A 21,746-nucleotide genomic window follows, 5' to 3' on the forward strand; every position below is an offset into this window, starting at 1 on the left:
CCTAAAACTCCTCAGTAAACTAAATTAGTCAAAAATGTTAGCATGTTGCTAAAAAAGAAGCTAAACTCTTAATTATCTAAAAAACCCTGGTAGAAAACAAATTAGCCAACAACATTAGCATGTTGCTAAAATATTGGCTAAACTCCAAATTAGCATAAAAAAGCCTGAGTGGATGCTAAATTAGCCAATAAAGCTAACACACTATTTAAATACTAAATAAAATCGACAACAGCCTAAAATTCCTCAGTAAACTAAATTAATCAAAAACGTTAGCATGTTGCTACAATAGAAGTTAAGCTCAAAGTTGGCCTAAATACAAATTAGCCAAAAACATTAGCATGTTGCTAAAATATTTGTTGATATTTTTAAAAAATTCTATGAAAGATTAAAACCCAGGAATATATTTAAAGGCTTGTTGCTAATCTACTTTAAATTCTGAAGACTTTCTGACTGAATATTTAAAAAAATATGAAGTTTATGAATTACAAAGAATACAAGCAGTAATGTTCTGAACAAGTTAAACAGTTTGATTGCTGAAGTCGCTGAAAGTTTGATTGAGTGCCAAAAAACATACAGAAAGGAGCAGGAGAATCCTTATAGTGGGAATGCTTACTAAGAATTCACACAATTAATTGGGATTAACCTTTAAAAATCTCCAGATTGAGGCTGAAAAAAATATTTATAAATATATATATTTTTTCAAGGTGCATAAATGCCTGTATCTTATTTAGCACTCTAAAAATAGACCTTCTGGTAGCAAGTTAAATGGAATATTTCAAAATAAAACTTTTAAAATGTTATTTTTCCACTTTAAAATTATCTAAAAAAAATTAAAGCCATATCTTAACAATAAAATTGTGCATTTTTCCATCCTATTTATAGCACTTTGAATATCGGTTATTGGGAGGAAGCTGCTTTCCCGCATCAAGCTTCATCATAAAGCAACATCTTGACTGTGGGAGCAAATGTGTTCATTTTCCAGATGTTGTTCCCTCATTTTTCTTTCTTTTACATTTGATGACGCGTTAGTTAGAAGACAGGTGACCCCGGAGCAGCTCTGTCCCGTCGGATATCGTCAGTCAGATTGCTTCTATTGTTGGTCAGCGCGTCCTTCTTAAAAAGGGTTGCCCTTTTCTCTGTATTGTGTTATAGACTTTGGCTTTAAGTGACAGCTTAGCCAGTGTCAGTTTACTGCAGATAACAGCCTCAGCCGGGCCCTTATTGGTTTTGCTGGTGGCCCTGCGGAGCCTCTTTTCAAACCCCACTGATCATTTTCGAAGTGCTCCCAGAGAGCTAAGCCCTCGCCAAACAGAGCCCAACCTGCCCCAGCCACAAAAGCCTGATCCTCGGGATTAGCCAGCCAGCTAATTTCACTTCTTTCTGTGAGGTCCTCAAATTGCAGGAGTTGGCAGAGGAGCCCGGGAAGACACAACATGGATGTGTGGTCCTGTAAATCCACAGCGCTGGGGGGCAAAAACCTCATTATCTACTAGTGCTCCTGGATGAGGGGCGGAATTTGCAGCACTTTCGGATGATGTTAAGTGGTTACATTATTAGGTGAAGCTGTTTCTGCTCCTGTCCGCGCAAAAATGTCCTCATCGTTTGATTTGATTTCTGATTCAAGAACTTTTAAGAAAATTTAAAGAAGGCGTAATTTCTGGCTAAGTATTACAAAAAATGTTGTTGACTGGATAAGTAGTGATCACTAAGCAGCAGTGTTTATGTTCTTTGATTTACTGTAACTTTTCAATCATTAACGCAATAATTCCAGTAGATTCTGAAGGAGAAAAGCGGCTCAATGAGAATCTACTAGAATTATCATGTTAACAGTTGAAATGTTAAAGATTGTGCATTTAAGTGTCAGGTGTTGAACGGTTAATAATCAGATAATTAATCATGGCCTCATCCTTTACTATTTTTGTCTCTTAATAGACAAGAATTTTTAGAAAGAGATTTTATAAATCCTGCTTGCATTAAAAGCTCTGATCTGATTCTTTACCTTTTTAATAACATGTTTGTTCTGCAATTCATGCTGCAACATGATGACAAACTATGTTTACATTTTCTGTTTCTTATTTAGTCAGATGATAATCTATCAATACTTTACCATGAAATCAGGAAAGATTCTGGCATATATCATCATTTTTATTTAATTCAACTACTTTAGTGAATTATTGTCTCTTATGTATTTTGTGATTTAATGCAAGGGTTTTACATTTTTGTTCCTCATTTTTTATTATTTTTTATTGTATTGTCACACTATAATAATTCTCCAGTAATTTTTTTGGCACGTAAAATCTCAATCCAACTTTCAATAATCTTATATCAAAATGTTCAGCTCGTTCAGGACATAACTACTTGTATTTTTGGTATTCATAAATTTTATATTTTTTGAAATATTGATTAAAATATGTCCCACAGGAAATAAATGAGAAAGTCTTTAAACTTTGTAATTTTAAGAAGATTAGCAACAAGAATTTAAATATATTCATGCTTTAATCTTTTATAGTAATTTCCAAAAAAGATTGAGTGTAGATAATATTTTAGCAACATGCTAACGTTTTTGGCTAACTTGGTTTACTGAGGAATTTTAGGCTATTTTGGAGTTTAGCTAGTACTTTAGCAACATACTAAAGTTTTTGGCCAATGTGTTATCTACCGGGTTTTTTAAGGCAAATTTAGAGTTTAGCTTCTATTTCAGCAACAAGCTAACATTTTTGACTAATTGTGTTTACTTATTTAAACAATGTACCAGGTTTTATTGCTAATTTGGAATCTACTAAGGTTTTTTTGGGCTAATTTGGAGCTTAGCTCATATTTAAGTTTCACACCAAATATTTTAGCAAAATTAGCATTTATTAAGGATTTGTAAGCAATCATACAACTACTTTTTTAGGAAAGCATTAACTTCAGCGCTCTTTCACAGTTCTTTAACAAAATTTCCAGTCTTTTAGCAAATTTAACATTTTGCAAATAGTTTTGCATTTATTTAGCAAATCCCTTCAGCAAGTCAATTGCTTCACCATTTTCAGCAGAAAGCTTCAGCATCTTCAGCAACTACTTTCTGCAAAAAGCATTTCCACTAGCATTATCGCATGTAGTGTAACCTTTCTAGTTTTTAAAATGTTTTAGCATTATTTTTTTGTAAAAATTGCATAAATTGCTTATTTAAAATTTAGCTATGTGTTGCTTTCTGAAAAACCCTAAGTGTTTAAGTTTAGGCTGTGATTGTTACACTTTTCCTGTTAGCCTACAAACCGACCCCGGCCCCACATCAGAGAAGAAAACAGTTATGTGGCCCTCACAAGAAAACTTTTGGGGACCCCTGACCTAGAGCACTAGCCAGGTGATTTTCAATATGTTGCATTTTTCTGAGTGGGTGAAGTCTCACATCTCACAGGTATGGGTGGACCAAAGGCCAAGTCTCCAGGAATTTTTTATTTTTAATTCCTAATTTTCCTGCAATTTTCGAGCATGTTTTTAAGATATTCCTATAGTTGTTTTTTTCTTCATTTTCTTGCATAAACCATGGTTGAAAATAAAAGAAAACTTCTGTTAGATGAGGTTTTATTTTTCTTTGCAACTTGTATTTTATTTTATACAAGGTTGCCCTGTTTACGGTTTGGTGGAGGGATACGTAGAAACAATAGGAAGGCAGTTGTTCGGTTCAGGTAGTGGGGTTGTGCCGGGAAAAAAATAGAATGAATACAGATGTCATCCCAAATAGAGCGGCAGGGCACCCCATCCTGTGCTGTTTCTTAGCCACAGCCCTGTAAAGTTACAAAAATCACATCCATACTCTATAATTTATCAAAATCTGATCTATTTTTTATGAAAAATACCTTTTATTGGGTATATTATCCATCGATCATCATCTGCTCATCCAGACCAGGTCGCGGGGGCAGCAGTCTAAACAAAGATGCCCAGACTTCCCTCTCCCCGGCCACTTCCTCCAGCTCCTCTGGGGGGACCCCGAGGAGAAACGACAGATGTACTCTCTCCAGCGTATCCTGGGTCTTCCCCGTGTATTATATCAAGTAAAAATTACCTGGCAAAAGTGACGGTGTAACATTTTATGAGCTACAATAAAAAAAGAATAAGAAAATGACAGGTGCTTTCAGAAAAAGCCGGTTTATATTTATTCATGCTTCTTTGAACATTTATAGCATTTTTGTTTTGAAGAAGTAGCAGCTTCTAAGTTACTTCAACAGTTTGTTAAAATTATATTAAAACGGAAACATCCATACAGTCCGCCATGTTTCTGTGTGGTGGGGTGTAAGCCTCCCCCAGTGAGGAGTGACTCATCTGAACTGTGACAAACAGATTCTGCTGTCAGCGACTTTATAACAGCTCAAACTATCGTTATTTTAAATTAAATATTTTTCAGTTTTGATTTCATTTAATCTATAAAAACCTGGATCTTATTAGAATGAATATTTGCACAAAGCATCTTTTTTTAATATACTTTGACTCCATAGTTTACCTCAGCTAGTGTCCGTCCGCTGGTTCATCCAAAACCTTTCTATCTTGTTGCAACGCAGACACAGAGAAATCCCACCAGAACCAGCTGGACGAGTCCAGCGCTGAAGATGGTTCCCTGAAAAAGAAGCAGCGGCGGCAGAGGACGCACTTCACCAGCCAGCAGCTGCAGGAGCTGGAGGCCACCTTCCAGAGGAACCGCTACCCCGACATGAGCACCAGGGAGGAGATCGCCGTGTGGACCAACCTCACCGAGGCTCGGGTCCGGGTGGGTATTCACGCTCTGACGCCTGAGGGAGAAGCCCAGCGGTTCATTCTATAGCAGCCATGTTTGAAAAGGAAGCAACATGCTGATAAAGCATAAAAAAGGATGCTTTCATTCAAAACAGACAAAACTCCACTAATATCTGCTTTTACACCGCAATAAAAAATGAAGCAGCAAAGAAACTAACATTCAGTATTTATCAACTATTTAATGATCGGTCCATGTTATCATTGTTTGCTTGCAACATTTTAAACAATAGTTTATTTTTTAACTTAAACTAAACTATTAGATAAAAAACTGTCCATTACTTTAGTTGTTTTGTTTTTTTAAATGTTTTTTTCCATCTGTTTGTAATAACTTACTTTTTAATCAAACATATTTCTTTAGGTTCCATAAACAGGTTTTATGTACAATGATTAAGAGATTATTGTTATCTGAGATTATCTTTAAATCTTTTAATGGGCGCTCACTAAACTCTCCTCTAGCAATCGTCTCTTCATCAATCCTTCATTTTTCTTCAGCACAAATGTCGACAACTACTGTCTTTGATGGGAGCTGTACTTCATTTTCCTACACCTGCTCAGCCTCGCAGGACAGAACAATGTGAAGCTCTTTTTCCAGCTCCTCTTTATTGGGTGGTTTACGAGTTGTTGTTTTATCTCTTACAATTCATTTTATTGTTTCTGTAGCAAATTCAAAACTGAAATTTAAAAAATCTTCATCCCTGTAAAATGTTTTCCTTAAATAAGAATTACTATGTTTTTAAACTACAATCAGATTTTTTTTGCTTATTTAAAGAAAATGGAAATTATTTTGGACATATTTTTAGGGGCTGTTTTTGCAGTGTCTCAGATCCTCTAAAAGCAGGGGTGTAAAACTGAATCGCACAAGGGGCCAAAATCCAAAACACACTTTAGGTCGCGGGTCAAACAGGATAAACATTTATTGAACACTCTAAAACCATATTTTTAAGACTTTAAAACCATACATTTTTAACTATCTATGAACTAGATATATAGCATTACCCGTGATAATGCTAGTGTGAATGCTGTAAGCGGAATTTGACTGCTGAAGATGCTAGTGCTGATAGATGAAGATGATGAAATTGATAACTGAAAACACTGAAGCTGATAGCCAGCTAAAATATTAGCTAAATGCCGAATTAGCCTAAAAAACTAAAAATAAAAACTAGAGCTGTCAGACGATTAAATTTTTAATTGCGATCAATCACATTGTCCATAGTTAACTCGCGATTAATCGCAAATTAATATGTGGCCTTTTTTTAGGAAAAAAAATGTGTGCTTCGTGGAATTTAGCAGTTCTACATTAATTATGAAAACAAGAATGACAAAATTAATAGTTTTCATCAGAAATACTTTATTTTGTAACATTGTATTGAGATAAACTTTCTTAACAATAAAAGGCTGTAACATAAAATGCCTAACAAAAGCCCAAGTGCAAGTGAAGGGCATTTTAAATTCTAAACTTCAATCAACGTTCAGTAAAATAAAATAAAAAACATCAAAAATAACATTTCCATCACACTTTCATGTTCATTTTTTGTCAGGACCAAATCTTTTCCTCCTCTGCTGAACTACAGTAATAAATGAAATAGAGATTTATCATTTCCAATGAACTTTTGTTTTTTAAAACATTAAAGACTGAGAAAAGCGGGATACTCTGTGGATAGTTTGACAGTCTGTTACTGCCGCCGCGTTCTCTGGCTGCAGCTCGATGCAGCGACGTGTCCAGCGGAGCTCACGCCATGAATATGCCGGCAGACAGACCGCTATGCTGGGGTTGGATCACGCTTAAACCTCCAGAACTTTTTAAAAACTTTTTAATATAATTATGAATAATAAAATGGCAGGAATATTATTCCGGAATAAATCAACTTAAACCAACTTAATCCTTAAGAAACGTTCTAAATTTTATTCCCCAAAAAATGCATTTTCTCAAAATTGTACAAGTTAGAAATGAGCTCAAGATAACATTGGGCCATTAATAACAATAAAATACAATGATCTGGAGGGCCGGATATAATTACCCGGTGGGCCGGATCCGGCCCCCCGGGGCCTTGACTTTGACAAATTTCTTTTTTTTAGATGTTTGACATAAATAAAAGCTTTTTTTACCACATGGTACCAGTGAAAGGTCATTGCGCACTAGACTTGAACATTTGGTGAGAAGCAAGTGACCTGTAAAGTCTCCAGAGGTCAGCAGGTCAAACAGGTGAAAAACCTGCAGGTTCTAAATGGACTTTATGATGGTCTTTTTTTGCCAAGGCAGAGGGAGTTCCACATGACCTTCAGGTCGGGAGGGAGGGGACAGCCAGTGATCCTGTGTTTATGATTCTGTCTCAGTGCAGAGTCAAAGTGGAGATGAAGAAAAAACTGATGATGATGGAGGACCCGATCCTGACTTCACTCAGGACCGCGGTCCTCAGAAATGTAAAGAACCAGTGACATGAAGAAATCACTGCTGTGTGGGAGTTCTGGTTCTAACTTGCTCTGCAATCTATCATCTGCTTTGTTCTGAAGACAACAGAACACATTTCCTAAATTGTGGAAGGTTCCTTTTCTTAAAAACCCACTCCTAGCATCTTTTGATCTATTTTAAAATCATTTCAAGAGGTCTTTTAACTATAAATATGCCGTTTTAGCCACAGAAAAAAACTAATTTCTAGGACATTCACAGAGATTCACCTTTGAGTTGTGGGCAGGACTTCTGGAGCAACTTCACCCCCCTTCCCGTCACCCATGACTGACAACCCTTTGCTTAAACACTCTCTTTCGGTGTCTTACACACCCAATCTAAGGTTAGCTGTGCAACAAAAATACTGAGCAATATAGAATCTATGCAGCCGTACAGTTCTGATCCAGATTCCAGCTCAAACGAGGAAAACAAAGACGTTCATGGATCTGTTTGACTACTGCATCAGAATGGAGCGGCATCTTATCTGATTCACAATGATTTGATAATTTTCATAATATATGTCCTCCATCATCAGAAAAACAAGCTAGAAGAAGTTTAACCAGGACGTCTGGGATGATGACTGTGAAGTGAAATGAGGTCTCAGAGAGGGTTAGGTACGGAGTCTCCAGAGACTCAGAGTCTAGCCGAGGAGACGAGCACAGCCACGCTTGGTGCTTCTGTGTACATGATAAAGGAGGTTGTCTCCTATTGCTGGACATTTTTATGTCCGTAAATATCGCATTTTTCAGACTGTTAGTCGCAGCTGCCAAAATATGCATAATAAAGAGGAAAAATAAATCATACAAATTTTGAAAGATATTTATTTAACAAAATGCAACATTTCTTCTTGAATTGAAAATAATAACAGAACACTTATTTAGCTTCATGAAACAGGAGGAATTGAAAGTATATTATTGCAGCATATGAACAGTTATTTAGATAAATAAAGCATAAAGAACATGCTCATCAATTCCTTTATCTGTGTCACTTGAAATAACTAAACTCGTTGAAATCTTTATCCTCTGCACTGTAATTTGTTACATAAAAAATTCATCAAATAGAAATTTTTGAGTAAATCTTTACTCAACTTAAAAAAGTAATCTGATAAAAACTAACATCTTTAATCTTTTGTTAATTGATCCAACGTTTGACTTTTTACCGTGTTTGGGTTTGGAATGATTCTGTCACATTGCTGTCAGTATCAATGTTGAAACTGACAGCAATGTAATGTTGTTCTTTTTTTCTAACTGTAATTAATTTGATTTTTTTGTCGCCTCTTGGCCAGGACTCCCTTGTAAAAGAGATTTCCTAATCTCAATGGGACGTCCTGGTTAAATAAAGCTTAATAAACAATAAATACAAATCCTGATTCAGATGGCGACAATACTTTTAAGCGGTTTTAACACATTTCTCTTCAAAAACATAACATCAAAGTCGCACCTGAATGTACACTGTAAAAAGTGAAACATTGGATCAATTAATTTAAAAATATTATTTTTTATCAAATTAAAAATCTGAGTTGAGTAAATCATCAACCAAAAATTGTAATTTGATGAAAACTAATCATTTTAAATGTAACCATTTACAGAACTTTTGTAAATTGATCCAACGTTTCACTTCTATCAGTGTTCTTTAAGTCACACCCTTGACCAAACCATGCAATAAACTGAAACTTATACCGTAAAAAAATAGGACGCAGATTCAAGATTTAACTTATCATTCCCGGGAACTTTTAAAAAGATATCCAGAAGGAGATGATGATGGCATTTGACTTGAAACTGATGCTGATGTCCAGTGAAATGTTAACAGTTAATTCCCCTCGTGGAGAGCTGGGTCTGCTTTGATTCTGCTACAGGTGGCATCAATTTAATCCAGTTTCCTTAAAGTAACAGGCAGGATACCTTGTCAACTGTAATTGCAGTTTTTTTTATTTATTTATTTTTTTTTATATACATTCCCCAAAATAACCAAAAGGACTTTTCAAAAATGGATCCTTAGAAAATGGGTTCTTCACTACATGATCTGCTTGTTTAGGCGCTAAGGTCATGTCTGTGTCTCTTAATGTGAAACAGAGCTTGAAAAGGTTTCTGCGAATAACCTGTACTCCACATGTGCTCAAAGTCCAGGCCCGGGGGCCGGATCCGGTCCACCGGGTAATTATATTTGGCCCTCCAGATCATATGTTAAAAATGTACAGTTTTAAAGCTTTAAAAATCAGGCATTCTGTTAGCTTTTTGGACTACTTTTGCATTTACTAAGATTTTTTGAATATTTTGGAGTTTAGCTAATATTTCAGCTACATGCTAGCTGTTTGGGCTAATTTAGGCTTTTTTAGGCTGTTTTGGAGTTAGGCTAGTATTTACTCGATGGTTGTTTTAGCTCATTTAGGATTTTTTCAGTTTTTTTAGGCTTTTTTGAAGTTTAGATATTTTTTTAGCTACATGCTAGCTGTTTTGGCTAACCTGGATTTTTTTATTTTTGTTTTTTAGGCTAATTTGTCATTTAGCTAATATTTTAGCTGGCTAAAAGCTTCAGCGTTTTTAGCTATTTGCTTCAGTGATTTCAGCTATCAGCTTCAGCTGCCAAGTTCTTATAAGAATTCTAATTCTTACAGCATTCACACTAGCATTATCGTAGTTAATACTATATATCTAGTTCATAATTATGTTGAAAAGTTATGGTTTTAAAGTTTTAAAAATGTCGTTTTAGATAGTTCAATCAATGTTTATCCTAAGGTATGCTTTGGATTTTGGCCCCTTGTATGATTGAGTTTGACACTAGACTGTTCAGTCTCACTTTTCAGTTAACAAATACTCTTTTTTCATGCAGATTTCCTCATGCATTTGATGCTATTGTAAATCTTTTAGTAACCATTTCTTAATCTAGTCAAGGTAATCCCGTAAGTTTCATGGTTAAGAAACCATAAACTCTCAACCAAAATGACTCCATCATTAAATAAATGAAGCTGTTTTATTCTCCGTCCAGTTTGATCTCACTCTACAACCTAAATGTCAGAGGTTGACCCTTGTGCGGCGACACCCAGCGGTTTGGTCATCATGGCTTTATGGAGCAGGGAGGGGGGGCACACAATCTGACAGATGACAATACAATTGCTGGCTAGCCTGACTGTAATGGATCAAATTAATGTTGGCTGGATGAAAGGTCACATAGCTTGCACTCTTGGTTGTTATTTTGAAGGGACAGCAGGCTGCACATTGCTTTGTTGCTAATATTCCTCTGTGGTTCTACTAAAGGCCTGAATGCAGACTGCATGTGCCTCAGATGTTTCTCTGGTCGGATGACAGTGACTGACGTTGGACTTTAAAGAAAACTATTGACAACGTTTCACGTAGTCCTGGGCCGGAGTCTCCGGAGACACTTGAGGCTCTTTCATGTGTCTCTTTGGCTGAAGAAAAATAAAATATTTGGCATTTTTAACAGTAAGAGTTACTAAATTAGCATTCATTTAATTGAGATTAGTTACCTTTATAAATTTATAGCTGAGGTGCACCTAAGTAAGATAAAGGTTTTTACATCCCTGCTGACATCAAGAGGCCTTGTTCGCTACAAGTGAAGTACAGTGTACTTAAGTACCGCTTATTTTATAGGGCGGACCAGATTATAAGAGAGGCACTCAGCTGCAGGTAACATGGCTGATGTATTTATGCATAGAGTTCTGTCATGGTGGATGGACATCTACTGGATGATGGAAGTTACTTTTGTTCAAAGCGGAAATGTTTTTTTTCCTGACAGTCTACTTTGAGCTGAGAGTAGAAAATCAATTTGAGTGTTTTTGTCTTAATCTCCCATCTATTTTCTTTACCTGCTGGGGTTGTGGGGTTACCAGAGCCCATCTGGTTAATGTTGGATGAAGGCAGGATACATCCTGGACAGATCGCCTGCTGTCTGCGGAGCTCGCTCGCTCGATATGCCGGCAGACAGAGAGCTGCTGCGGGGTGGGAAGTCTGCCTGCTCGAGCCTCCTGGACTTTGTCATATTTTTCTTATTTTCATCAAGATAATAATAATAATAAAAAAAATGCGTCCAAATTGTATTTTTGTTTTTACTTTCCCCTCTCGAGTTAATGCTGGACACAGTGAGCTTTCATATTCACAGTCACAGAAACACTGTGGAAGCAGCTGTCGTACAAAACACAGCCCCGGAGTGAGAGTACGCTCCTGGAGTCTCTGAACGATCATGTGAACACAGACATGGACGTGTAACTGATTTTTTTCACTTCACAAAGGGACACGCACATTTGCTGAGCAAATTGGTGTGAATGCAGCATTACAATTTGCTTCTCCAGCGACAATAAAATTTACATTAAAATTATTATTTTTTTAAAGTACAACTAAAGTTAACGGTAATAACACAACAACAACACAAAAACTACAAAAAAAACTCCTTTGGAAAGAGTACAATTTCCGTTGGACATCCATCGGCTTCACTGGGTCAATCCGCCATGTTAATCCGCCATGTTAATCCGCCATGTTAATCCGCCATGTTAATCCGCCATGCTACCTGCAGCTGGATACTCTTGGGTTATAAGGCACACCATCAATGAATGGTCTATTTTCAAACTTATATCATATATAAGACCTGCCGAACCATAAAACGCAGAAATGCTACAGTCAGAAATACAACTGCCACTGCTGCCTGATTTTTTTGAAAATTGTGTGTGTGTGTGGGGGGGGCATTAATGTAGAAAGCAGCAGTCAGGTGACCGTCAAGTGTGCAGAGTGTCCCGCTTTTTATATACTCCTAGGCTCCGGGGCAACGGATTTTGTAATGTTGGCATTCCCGCCTGTCACTGGACTGCCACCGTATGACATCGAAATGTGCCCGGGCGGCCACTGACCGACATCATCTTTTAAAGCAAATTAGAATTTTTATTTTTAAAACATCCACAGCATGTAAAAATGCAACTGCCCGCTCCCAAATACAAATACCACCACGTGGCCAACTGGCAAATTTGCTGAAAAACTTTTCGGTCACAGCGCTGTAGCATTTGGGATATGTGACTGTAGATAAGTGAGTCAGTCAGTCAGACTTCATGAACTGTGTTGTGTTTTAGGGTTGTGTCCGAAGTAGTGCGCTATACTATATAGTGCGCTGGATTTTACACTACTCACTACTTTTCATTTGATTTTCTAAACACCGGATATGACGTCATCGATTTCACCAAGTGAAAATCAAGCTAATACGAACATTTCACAACATTTATTCCTGACTCCATTGTGTTCTGATGGTGAAAATGTGGATGGCTTATTCAAAATTACATTTAAACACATTTTTTGTTTTAAATTGTTCGTCCACAAGGCATTGTGATCTATATTAGCTAATCTAGTGAGCATTGATGTACACTAGTTATTTGCAAAGACTTCTGGGAAATTCTGAGTGCACTGGATTTTGGAATTTGTAGATTCAGACAGCAGTAGAAGATAGGCGAACTACCTAAATAGTGATTGGGGGGGATTCAAACACGATCTAGGACTTGTTACATGCGTATTCACAATACAATACCAGTTTGCAACTTGTAAAAAAATAAAAAAAAACACGTAACACAAACGTTACTGTGACAATTCCTTGCCTTATTAGTAACAAGAAAATAAAAAACACAGACAACGCTACACATTAACCATGTTAGAAGCCTTACTTGTATTAGCATATTCATAATACTTGTAATTCCCAACCTTGTAATAACACAAAAAACACAAAGTCCAACCCAGCTAAATGTTAGCCATGTTAGCATATTTACAGTACCTTTAAACACAGTCAGACTGTGTTATATGTTAGCCACATTAGCATATTCATTATTCCTGTAAGTCCCAACCTTGTTTGTAATGTGCAAAAAAAAAACAAAATAAAGAAAAACACGTAAAACAAATGTTACTGTGACAATTACTTGCCTTATTAGTAACAAATAACAAAAACAAAAAACAGACAGCACTACACATTAGCCATGTTAGAAGCCTTACTTTATTAGTATATTCATAATACTTGTAATTCCCAACCTTGTAGTAACGTGCAAAAATAAAATAAAGAAAAACATGTAAAACAAACGTTTCTGTAACTACACTAATTCCTAACCTTGTTAGTAACAAGAAAAAAACATAGTCCAACAATGCTACATGTTAGCCACATTAGTGTATTCACAATAACACCCAATATGTTGTGGAATTAATCAATATATATATGTATATATATATATATATATATATATATATATATATATATATATATATATATATATATTTTTTTTTTTTTTTTTAAGTATCTGCTGGACATAAGCTTCTTTTGCTGGTTTGATGTTTGTCTGTAAGAGAACGCACAACAACCAGAATCAGGATGGTCACATGATCAGTTTAAGGATGATCTGCTGGACTTTTGTAAAATTAGAATAATGTCATCCAGACCCACAGGTTTGACAGAAACACAGAAATGAAAGCTTCCTCTCCTTTCAGTTCTGTAGCCTCAAAACTTTACAAAACTCAGGACTCTAACTCTAATGATTCTTTGTTGCACTGTTAAACTGTGGAGAAACGAGATAATAATGGTTTAGGATCATAATCGTAAACCTACAGTTTATTACTAATCTCTGATTTTGTGAATGCCATCTATTACAAAGCAGAATGTATTTTGTAGTAGGTGCTGACGCGTTGACATTTTCATTGACACCTGATATTAAAGATTAAGCCATTAATTCCACTTCGCTTTGGCTGAAGAACAACATGGCTTACATGCACTGAGTCACATCAGCAACTGAGTCGGGGAAACTGCAGCCTCCATGTTGAGCAAATCCTTACAAGAGAAAAATATATTCAAATAAATGTATCATATATATTAAGACATATATTACAACTTACTCATATATTTTAACTATATTGAAATATATGGATGGATAACCACACTGACTTATACACGTTCATAATTCATTGGTGTAAAAAACGTACTTTCTTTCATTATTGCTTGCAAATACTTTTTTTTTCATTTGGGAAAAACTCCAAATCCGATTTTGCTAACCTACATTTTTTATTATGAAAAGATTAATTCAATTCATCTCAACTTTATTTATATAGCCCAAAATCACAAAGAAGATTGCCTCATTGGGCTTCAACATATGAATAATAGTCAGTAACTAAGACTAAATAAACAGGTTATCCCTGCCCTTAGACCCTCCCTCCCGGTAAGGAAAAACTCCTAAAAAAACCCTGAAAATGAATGGACTACATATGTAGATGTCATAACTGATTTATGTTAAATGTCATTAATTGTAATACTAAATGATTACTTACATAAAAAAAGAAAAAAACTTCTTCCAGTCACAGCTTTAGCTACTATGTGTATTTGTAACATATAAAACATAATATAAGTCTGGATATATTATGTTTTATTTTAATTCATACATTATGATATATTTTACGATACATTTATACATTCTCATTCAATATATGACTTATGTTACATGATATTGTGAGATACAATGTATTACATAGTATATCACTCAATATATTGCATTATTTTACCATATAGGAAAACAGCAATAATTACAGTATTTTAATAGACTGAAAAATATATTATTTCTATATATGGAATATAGTCAATTGCCCATTTTAGTTTCTTTAAATTTTGAGTTTGATTTCTAAAATGTAATGTTAGTTTTGTAATTTTTGGCTTTACTTTTTCAATTGTTGTTGGGATCTTTAATATATTTTTGAGTTTATATGATTTGCACTTCAGGGCCACCGTACTTACTCAAATTTTTGCACCTGAGCCTTCGTGAAGAAACTACAAGATTCCTGTTGGTGTTTTGGAATTAGCCAAAGGTAATTATTTAATTAATTCAGTTCAGTTTGTTGTAAAGAAACTTTTTTAAAAACTACAGTTGTCTCAAACTAAAGTTTAATTTAAGGAATTCCAGATTGGTACGATCCAGTTCAGACCCGGATCATTCCGACTTGACCACATTGTCTTGACTGTAGGTGACAAATAAACAAAGGGTTTCCAGCGTAAGCTCCCAGACTGAGGAGGCAGAATAAAGATAAAACCAGAGGGACAAAAAGGCTCTCCTGACTAAGTGTCGGAGTATTAAACAGTATCCAGTATGCAGATGAGCTGCAGGATAGCCTTGACATTCAGGCAGAAGAAGCCATATCAAAGATTGGGTAGCGTCTGTCCTTCAGCGTGGGGTTTCCCCTTCTGTCACTAAGCATGATGGAAAACTAAGAGTCATTCACTTCAAACTCCTTTTAATGGTCAACAGCATGTTGTTACTATGATAACAGAGGATCGGGTTTTACGCCGCGCGGATGCCAAGAGGGCAGAGAGGCGGCAGAGTGTCAGCGCAAGAAAGGCCTGTAAAGGTTTTGGGATGATTAAAGAGCTGAAGCGTCTGATAGCAAATTATTTTAATGCAAAGCAAATACATGAGTGTTAACAGATGACCACGGGGTTTAAACCAGAGCAGAGTTGCTCCAGAACTTTACCAAGTAGAACTTGGCACAGCGTCAAGCTCTCTGACTACTCAATTTAGAATTTCCACTAAAGCTTTAATCCACTTCATAATCACTAAATATAGGAAAGTAAAATGACAAATGTGAAGATTGCCCTTCCCTGACATTTCTTTCATTGGGATCTCTCTATTCAAATAAGTGAATGATTAGTTTTAATAAGCCTCGCCTAATATGACTGTTTAATGATTCACTTGAACTTACTTTCTGGGATCATTATGTCTTTCAAAAACTCTGGATACACATACACTCAATATTACTGAAATCATTTTAGAGGGCTTAAGACTCAGAATTAGACTTTATTGACTTCAGGAGGAAAAAGTAATTTAAAAATACCTTGTTCGGTTATTCTACTTTTTCCTTCATTCTCTAAACTGAGTTTGTTCAAAATATGCCTGAGGAGATGTAGACAAAGCCATTTTTTTCCAACTCTCAATAAAAAGTTAGCTTTTGCCATCTGCAGAACACCGGTTTGAGTCAAATTTAAGGTCAAAGTTGATTTATTTACCAAAAAAAAGGATAATCTTTTTAGTCTATCAGTTCTGTCCTCCTAAAGGAAGATATCATGGGAAGAATTTCCCTTCATTTTATTATAACTTGACTTTGCTACACGAGTAGTCAGCAGACACACCAGGTGTGTCTGAAGGGTAAAGAGTCACTCCAATGAAAATTGAGTTTTTGGAGGACATATATCAAATAATTTAGGATTAAAACTGCATTTCTGAGCATTTATTTTCAAACTGTGGTAAATCAGAAGAACAGAAATCCAGAAGTTGTAAAACCGAAATGGACAGACTAAAGTCTCCCTGCTCTGCTCCATTCTGATGCATCCACTTGTACTCGACTAGATCCATGAACGTCTTTGTTTTCCTTATCCGAGCTGGTTCAAAACTGTACGACTGGATAACTCCAACATTTCTTCAAGCTGGTGGAAAAGAGTGTAAACAAAAGGATGATGGGATATCAGCGGAGTCAATTTCTGGGGGAATTTCTGATTCACTGCATAAGCTATGTGCAAGAAAACAACACAGGTGTTTTGATTGTGGCAACAACTGCAAAATTATGATTAAAAAAGACCAATGGGAACACTTTTAAATAGATCCAAATAAATGTGGAGTGAGACTTTAGGAAGTTGCAGCTCAAAGCATATCAATAATACTGCATGTTTTTTGTTACCAATTCATTTGTATAACTTAACAGAAGCTTTCTGAATGTTGTCGATGGCCATTCAGAACAGCAGGAGTTCACTGGTGCTGGGAAATTTGTCTGTAACATCGAATGAACACACTCTCACAAATCAGCCAACTTTGATGAGGTGATGAGTGACTTTTCATGTGACTCTTCACCTCATTTAAAACACTGCTTTTCTCCACAGAAGAATCATCTCACTTATGTTGTGTAAAGACTTCCCTGCTGTAACATTCTGCTTTTCTTTGCTTCAGAATTTACCGGAATGATCTTAACTGAGTGAAGAGTTATGGTAGTCGATGGAATTCATTGTGTCTTAATTAGATTTACTTCACCTACTTTGGGAAACATGTTTTAACTGAGTAACAAGCGTTAGATCAGAGCCAGCAGACACAAAACCTGCTTTACTCATCACAGTTATAGTTTTACTATATTCCTAAAGAACCTCTGAAGAAAATTGTATTTTTGCTCTTTCGAATATGTTCTTTCTGCATTTTTCTCATGATGAAGGACACATATAAAGACAATTAAGCTTAAATTTGCATTTCTGAGTATTCTTTATTTAAATTTTCAGCAAAAAGGAGCAGACAAAAAAATGTGTTTTTGCATTTGTGAGAGAAAATATGCAGATCACAAGCTCCCTGCTCCGCTCTGTGACGGGGAGGGGAAGGGGGGCGGGGTTCCAACAGGGTGAATTTCTAATGAACTCCTGTCGTTCTGCAGAAACTATGTCCTAGAACTCAACACAGACTTTAAGATTTAGGCTAAATAATCACAATGAAAAGACCACTGGGAACAATAGATCCAGATGATGAGAGTGAGACTTTAATGTTCACAGCGGTCCAGACTGGACTGGACTTTTGAGCGTTTCCATTACAAAATGGACCTGCTAAGCAGGGCCGACTGGTACCATTTCTGATCCCCCATTGGTCGTAGGTCCATAGAAAAATGGAATTGACCCGTGAGGGCGGAGCTTCTGTTCGTCACACGATGTAACCCATTTTTATGACAACAGCAGCGCTTTAGCAGCGCTCAAGATCCAAACCCAAAGTTTTGTCCTCTTCTCGACTGTATTCTTCTTCTCAACCCGCAATCTTCTTACAAAGAATATTAAATTCTTTACATACAGTACTGCCCATTATTCGCGGGGGTTGGGGACTGGAGACATGCCGAATCCACAAAAACGTCTCACCTGACCCCTGCGGCTGAAGAATGTCTGTTATTAATCCATGCTCATCAAAACACTTAAACATTTATTGAAGAACATTGGAGTATTGCTCAACATAAAGAGCTTTTCCTTACAATAGACTGTTCTGCAGTGTAGAGTCCGGCTTCATCCATAATAAACACCTGATCCAGATTATAATGATCCTCCGCGGTTATCTTTTTCATTTCCCGTCTGTGAGTCAGCTGATGCAGCTTCAATTTCACTGTAGTTATAGTTACATCATCGGTCTGCACCCCGCATGAGCTTTGATGGTCCGACGTTCAATGGAAACGCTCTCTTGAATTACCCGGACCGTTCTAAACCGACCAAGAGGGGGCTGGTCTGGTCCGGACCGCTCAGTGGAAACGAAGCATAACTGACAACTTTTGCTCTGCCTTGTTTTGGTTTTAGGGTGTAGAGCCACAGGAGTGCAGACCTCATGTTTGTCATCTCTTTCTCGCAGGTATGGTTCAAAAACAGACGGGCCAAGTGGAGAAAGCGGGAGAGGAACCAGCAAGCAGAGCTGTGTAAAAATGGCTTTGGCGCCCAGTTCAATGGACTCATGCAGCCCTACGATGACATGTACACAGGCTACTCCTACAACAACTGGGCAACCAAGGGCCTGGCAAGCAGCCCGCTCTCCACCAAGAGCTTCCCATTCTTTAACTCAATGAATGTAAGCCCCCTGTCCTCTCAGCCCATGTTCTCACCCCCCAGCTCCATCCCCTCCATGAACATGGCCTCCAGCATGGTGCCCTCAGCGGTAGCCGGAGTCCCCGCCGCTGGTCTCAACAACCTGGGGAACCTCAACAACCTCAACAGTCCCACGGCGCTCAACTCGGTGGCAGTGACTGCAGCCACGTGCCCCTACGCCACCACCGCCAGCCCCTACATGTACAGAGACACCTGCAACTCCAGCCTCGCCAGCCTGCGGCTCAAAGCAAAGCAGCACACCAACTTTGCGTATCCGACAGTCCAGAACCCCGTCTCCAACTTAAGTCCCTGCCAGTACGCTGTGGACCGGCCGGTATGAAGAGGCAGCTCTTGCTGCAACCCCCCCCATCTCTACCTTCCAGCTTTAAGCCCTCCCCCCGTTCATCTCCTGGTTTCCATCTGAAAACTGCCAAATGAGCAGCTAATCGGCAGTTCTGATGGTCCACTGGGAGAAGAATCCTCCAAACCCCCACAGCTAACACCCACCCTCAGACAGAATGGCGCTTCTTGAAGGAATCCTCTTTCTGTGAGACAATGTTGCTGAACTGACCAACCACTACAAAGGATTTCTGGAGATTGGTGTCCAGCAGAAGTTCTCCTGAACGCCAAGAATACACCAAGCGTAGAATCCAAGGGAAGGAGAACATCTGCAGGTGGACATCCTGGTCCAAAGCATGATCTCTGTTGCAGGAAAAACTAGCTGTGGTTGTTAAAAAAAGAAAAAAAAAAAGAAAGAGAAATGGAGGCTGTACATAATAGACTTTTTCTGTTTTGTATGTGACACAAAAAAGTATATGAAGATGTAGTACTTTAAAAATGACAAAAGCATGTTCCTGAACAGCAAACGGCCCCGTGGTTCTATGAGCGCATCATTAGGGAACTTTGTTGTGAATTCCTGTCCCCTCAGAAGGTCAAAGGCCAACTTGGACGGGTGTGAGAGGGGCAGTTCTGGAGGGGAACTCCAGTTTTTCAAACCAATAGTTCACTCGCATTTATGGCAGAAACGCTGCAGTTGAAAACTCTGAAAAAGCCATTGAGTATGTAGATTTGTGTGGTGTTCTAAACAGGAGTCAATGACTGTAAAAAATGTATGTAAGAGTGCAGTTGTTCTAACAAAAAACAAGCTTTTTTTTCCTGGTGTAGCCTGCTTTGTCTCATTAAAGAACCCATTAAAGGACCTGTTTGGATGATCAGATGATCTGAAACCCTCTGGACGATAGTGGAAACACCGTGTTCCCACAACAGTGAGTCCACCATGGAAACGCCAACCATGGTAACATTTACGCAACCATGAAAGAGTGTAGTAGTCCGGGAGCGATGCAGACGTTCCTGCTGGCAGCTTTCTGATCTGTTTGACCTACACTCCGTGTGCTGACCACGGCCTATCCAGTAACACAGCAGGAATTCACAAAGGCCGAGACCCAAAGAGTATCAGGATTATGCCAGGACCTCCGTGAGCGAGGTGTCCCAGCGAAGCCCGCAGATGAGGGGTTAGCAGCACATAAATCCCTGTCAGCCCCTGCAGCTCTTTAGCTTTCACGGCTGCTGCTTTTCCTGAAACTGTGATTTGTGGATCTTTAACTTTACGATCCTTCTGCTGTCAGGTATATCTCCAATCGGAGAGGGAAGAAATGTGTCTCGTTGAAAGGGCAGATCTAGAGAAAAATGTTCCCCCCCCAAAAAATCTGGAACAACAAATTCAAGACCTAAAAAACATATAAAGACACGATTTAAATTCAAACAATAGAACTAAACTGAATAGTTTGAACTGTGTCCACACTAGTCTGCTGAAAAACCAAAGAAGTTCCTCTCAGGTCTTTTTGAATGAATTTAACACCAGACTTTCAGTCAGTGAAGGTGGAACGTCAATAATATTATGATCGAAATCCTTTGCACTCTTTAACCCTCATGCTCTCTTATGGGGTCCAGATGACCCCACCCTTACATTGATGTGTGACCCCTCCCATGACAAAGGTGGACAGGACTTCATGTCTGCAATGGACACTTCCTGTCTGGGACGGACACCAGAGGTGATAAAAAAAAATTCTGTGTACTCTCTGGTGGGGTCTAAATGACCCCACTTTTAATGTAAACATAGCTGGGATAACACAAGCGTTAATATTGTTTACTGATGGACTATGTTAAAGGTCGGCAACCTTTGACAGTAAAAGAGACATTTGGGCTCATTTTCTACCGATCAAAACCTAGAAGGAGCCGCATAGTCTTACTTTAGTTTTGAAGAAATTTGGATTTACATTCATGACCTTCTTTTTTTTAATAATACATATAAATTATGTCTATTTTTTGGCAAAAACAAAAGCAAAAATATAAAAAGAACCTAGCATCTTTCAAAATGTGATATATATATATATATATATATATATATATATATTTTTTTTTTTTTACATTTGACAGAAGCTCAAATAACTTATTTTCTAAATAATAGATGCTCTGTTCCAAACAGGATCATCTCAGCTCTGAACAGCTAGTAACCAATGTTGTTCAGCATAAGATAATATGTTTTTTAACTCATCAAAGATCAAACTTTTTACCAAAGTTTTTCTTTCCATATAAAATCTGTTCATTCTGGAGGTAGAGTTGATCAAACAAGACGTCTTCAGGTCAACAGGATGTAAAAACCTACATAGTTTATCATCTATGTGAACCTCAGACATCAATTTATACATTTAACTCATCTAAATGAAATAAATGCTAATTAAGTAATCCTAGCTTTAAAGTTTCCCCCCCTTTGTCCTCATCAGTCTTACTCTGCTGGTTTTTATTTTAGTTTGTGGTTGGATCTTGGTAGTCTTAGTTTTCAGGCTTTGTTTATGTGTTTTCTTTAGGTAGTTTTGGTGAGGCAGACAGCAGGAGCTGCTGACTCTGACGGTCGACATGTCGCTTTTCT

General features: G+C 37.4%; 1 protein-coding gene across 1 annotated transcript in view; it reads left to right on the forward strand.

Annotated features, from left to right (window-relative positions):
• Positions 1-20,015, forward strand: part of pitx3 (paired-like homeodomain 3) — a 25,901-nt gene extending 5,886 nt beyond the window's left edge. The window contains exons 3-4 of the mRNA XM_024296511.2: positions 4,542-4,747; positions 18,588-20,015. Coding sequence (XP_024152279.1) covers positions 4,542-4,747; positions 18,588-19,157 — 776 coding nt within the window. The 3' untranslated portion in view covers positions 19,158-20,015. The remainder of the gene's footprint in view (positions 1-4,541; positions 4,748-18,587) is intronic.
• The last annotated feature ends 1,731 nt before the right edge of the window (positions 20,016-21,746 follow it).

The sequence above is a fragment of the Oryzias melastigma genome, linkage group LG15, assembly GCF_002922805.2.
Source record: "Oryzias melastigma strain HK-1 linkage group LG15, ASM292280v2, whole genome shotgun sequence".
Lineage (NCBI taxonomy): Eukaryota > Metazoa > Chordata > Actinopteri > Beloniformes > Adrianichthyidae > Oryzias > Oryzias melastigma.